The sequence below is a fragment of the Egretta garzetta genome, unplaced genomic scaffold (genome assembly GCF_000687185.1).
Source record: "Egretta garzetta isolate BGI_Z169 unplaced genomic scaffold, ASM68718v1 scaffold4, whole genome shotgun sequence".
NCBI classification, from domain to species: domain Eukaryota; kingdom Metazoa; phylum Chordata; class Aves; order Pelecaniformes; family Ardeidae; genus Egretta; species Egretta garzetta.
In genome coordinates, this window is record NW_009259329.1 from 2,340,265 (window position 1) to 2,343,886 (window position 3,622).

At 47.9% G+C, this 3,622-nt stretch overlaps 1 protein-coding gene across 3 annotated transcripts in view; it reads right to left on the bottom strand.

Annotated features, from left to right (window-relative positions):
• CELF5 (CUGBP Elav-like family member 5) overlaps positions 1 to 3,293 on the bottom strand; it is a 48,900-nt gene extending 45,607 nt beyond the window's left edge. For all 3 annotated transcript variants that reach the window (XM_035892248.1, XM_035892249.1, XM_035892247.1), the window contains exons 1-2: positions 3,163 to 3,293; positions 2,827 to 2,935 (exon numbers count right to left, since the gene is read on the bottom strand). In XM_035892248.1, coding sequence (XP_035748141.1) covers positions 2,827 to 2,935; positions 3,163 to 3,264 — 211 coding nt within the window. In that variant the 5' untranslated portion in view covers positions 3,265 to 3,293. The remainder of the gene's footprint in view (positions 1 to 2,826; positions 2,936 to 3,162) is intronic.
• Positions 3,294 to 3,622: the final 329 nt, after the last annotated feature.

Genomic DNA, 3,622 nt, shown 5'->3' on the forward strand with positions numbered 1-3,622 from the left:
TTTTTCCTCCTTAGGCCTTTAATTTCCCTTCTATTTAATAGGCCTCCTAATTACCAATTCCTTTGAATGATTCACATTCTAGCTTGCCCTTCCCATGACCAGGAGTAAACCCCTGACTGCTTCTGTATAGCAGGATTATTGGGAACATATCATGAGAATAAACACTACAGAGCACTCTCCTCCTGAAAGGGAAACCCAACAGCAACCTACAAAGAAGGGTGCCTGAAACAAAGAGTGGAGGTGCCAGCCTGTGAAACACTATGTTTCTCCTTTTTATAATGCAAACACATTTATTGTGCATATTCACCCTCTACAGACAAAACAGTTGCTAAAGTATAATAATCCCTTTCTTCACTCAAAAAAAACCCCAATCAACCCCCACCCAAAAACCATCGAACAACCCTCACCAACACAGAGAGTACTTGAATTAGCCAGAATGACATCTGGAGGAAACACAGAAAATGCCAACGTGAGGAATACAAACCATCTTACTCCAGTCAACCACCTGGAAGACAGTAACAGATGCAGAGCAGTTAAAGCACTCCACCCATGGAAAACCAGGCTGGGGTCATGTCCCTCACCAGCACAGACCTCACGTCTGCTTGAGACCAAAGGTGCTGAAGTCTCAGTTCTCAGCACTGGCTCTACTTCAGGGGCTCATTACAAGCTCCATCTTGAAAACAGAAGTGTCTCTGGTCTTTTCAGCATGACCACCACCTCAGTGAGGAAACCACAGCAGGGTGAGGGGAAGGCTCCAGATGAGAATCCTTGGCATTATAGCTGTCAGTGCACTGAAGGGAAAGGAAACAGATTTAAGGTGTCCAAGATTCTTCATCTTATAGTTTCTTGACTGCAGCGTCAATCTCAGGAATGATGTCCTTCAGCTGCTCCCACTGTTCTGCAGACAGGGCAATCCCTGGAAACAGCAGGAGAGGTTTCAGAGGCAAGGGGTAAGCATCAAGTAGCACACCACATTGGCTCCTTCAGGTTAGTTACAGAAGGGAAAGTTGGAATTTGAGGCAGAGGCACAGACCAGAAACAGAAGCAGCCTTCTAAGCATGGCAGTTGTGTCAGAACTTCAGCATCCATATCAAGAAGTACTCAATGCTATCACAGAAGCACCATATCAGAATAAAAGCTCAAATTGCCTTTCAAGAGTCCCACAGCCCCTTATAGCTTATTCCCTAGTACAAATTCCCACCCACATGAGCTGGGAAGAAATTCTAGGAGAACTTTACTCCACACAGCAGCTAGGAAACCATCTTTTCAACTGCCCAAAGGAAATAATGCCAACTCTAGCTCTATTTTAAAAAGATGCTGCTAACAAGAAATCACTAGTGTGGCTTAAACACTAGAGAAGAACTGGCTGCTTTTTAGACCCAGCAGACATAAGGTCTTGATGTCCTGTCCCTCTCCCTTAACAAAACAAACACGGTGGTGGAAGTGCTGCATGGGTTCCAGCCAGATGTTGTCAACTTGTTCCTTTTGGCTTTGTTAAGAATCACATTAAAGAACTAGGGCCCAAGCTTTATTAAATTCTCTAGATAAAGATCAGGGGCCAAGAATGCTTGAGAAAAACAGCAGAGGCAGTATTTAAATGAAAAAACATTTCTTCATGATCTCTGTTTTAACTGACAGATCTTCTGTCTTACATCGTGGGTGTGCTTTTTCTAGCCTGGAAGGAATCCACAATGCTCCTTTCCCTCTCTGCCCCCAATGGCACAAAAAAGCTTGAAGGCTTTGCTTCCCATTTTCATCACAGGGTATACAGTTCCCTTTAAGTAAGTAATTTATACTTAACTTCTCTGAAGGAAATTAATTTCTGGTAGGAAAACCGTGCTTCGTGGTTATGAAGCATACCACGCTGAACTAAAGTCATCTGCCCTTACATGAAAATCTATAGCAAGGACCAAAAGGTTCCTCAAGAAACCCCACATTAACTGAATCCTTGCTGGGCACAACACACAGGATGGGTGAAAAGAGTCCAGGGCCTGTGAACCACAAGGCAAGCTGGCAAGTCACTGTCGAAGTCCCAAAACAAAAGGTCCAAGTTGAGTGTTGACTCATCAGTTGAAGAGCTCTGGAGAAAAACGTGTCTTCCCTTCTCCAGCTGCCTTTGCTTGCATCACCTACTCAGGTAGTGCTGCTGTGATGGGCCACCCAAGTTGTGCCACGCCATCAGACACCTTGCCAAACGAACAAGGAGCACCTAAGCCAGCAGCATTCAAGTGTCTTGGTAGGGACCCAGAAGGGTCCTAACCTTCCTGTCCCCACCCAGATAGGGAAGGATGGATTTACTTCTAGGAGGCTCTCCCTGCCAATCACAGCTCCACCTTAACAGATGGGGCAAACACACAAAATGCCACCTTTTTGCCCTAGGCAACACTAGTACCAAAACACAAGTTTGTCGGCTAGCAGTAGGACACAAGGAAGCAACATCAGAAACAGTGTTTTCAGCCTCCTCTCCTCCACCTTGCAGCTCTGCCCCTGCCAACAGCCAGAGAAAGGACTGGTGATCAGAGGTAGAACCAGAGTCCTGCACAGCAGCTTCCTGCACTGCTTCTCAGAGCAGCCCTGCCAAGCTCCAGGTCTCACTGGAGGCTCACGCTCACTCATTCTTTGTGCTTTTCTTCAGTTGTTGTCACCCATGCTGTGAAAGTGCGAAATCCTTCTGTGTAGTTTGCTCAGCTCCCCAGTCCCTCCGTGTGGCGTGCACAGGTCTCCCTACCCCTGAGGGAGACAGGCTGAGCCAGAGCTGGAGAGCTGGCAGCCGAGGCAGAGAGGCTGGCATTGCCCGCAGCTGCCACCTAGCAAATGTGATCGTACCTTTCCTCCCCGGTTTCATGCTGCCCTCCTTGTCAGTGTAGAACTCCCTGATGTCCACGAGGACCTTCCCCTTGAAGCAGGACACTCTGACATAACGCATCTTCCCAATCTGTGACGACACAGAGTTTATGTTAAACCCAGCCCTGCCACAAGCTGCTCCTTGGCCCGTAGGGCCTGTTGGGTGACTCCATGTGCCAGAGGCCTAGAGAGGGAACGCCAGGCACCCCAGGCAGCGAGCTCAGCTACAGAAATGCTCTACAAGTAGAGGAGGTAGAGGGGAGACCTGCACAAAGAGGAGGAAGATGTGTTCCTAGAGCGGATCCCCACCCGCCATACCTGGAACATACCCTCCTCTTCACTGCCTCGTTCTGGAGGTTTTTCTGTCATGTTTGAAGGTTTGGCTTCTGTTTTTAACCTTTTCTCTGACTTAGAGGACATTTCTTTCTTTCTTTTCTAGAAAGAGAGATCACCAGATTGAACAGCCCAGTCTGAGGAGCCACAGCCCTGGGCTGTTGTCGTGGTTTAACCCGGCTGGCAACTCAGCACCACGCAGCCGCTCGCTCACTCCCCCCTCCCTCAGTGGGATGGGGGAGAGAAACGGGAAGGGAAAAAAAGGTTAGAGCCGAGGGCTGAGATAAAGGCAGTTTAATAAGGGAAAATAATAATAATAGTAATAATGAGAATGGTAACAGAATACACAGAATATACAAAACGAACGATGGACAACGCAATTGCTCACCATCCGGTGACCGATGCCCAGCCCGTCCCAAGCCACGATCACTCCGAGCGACCGACC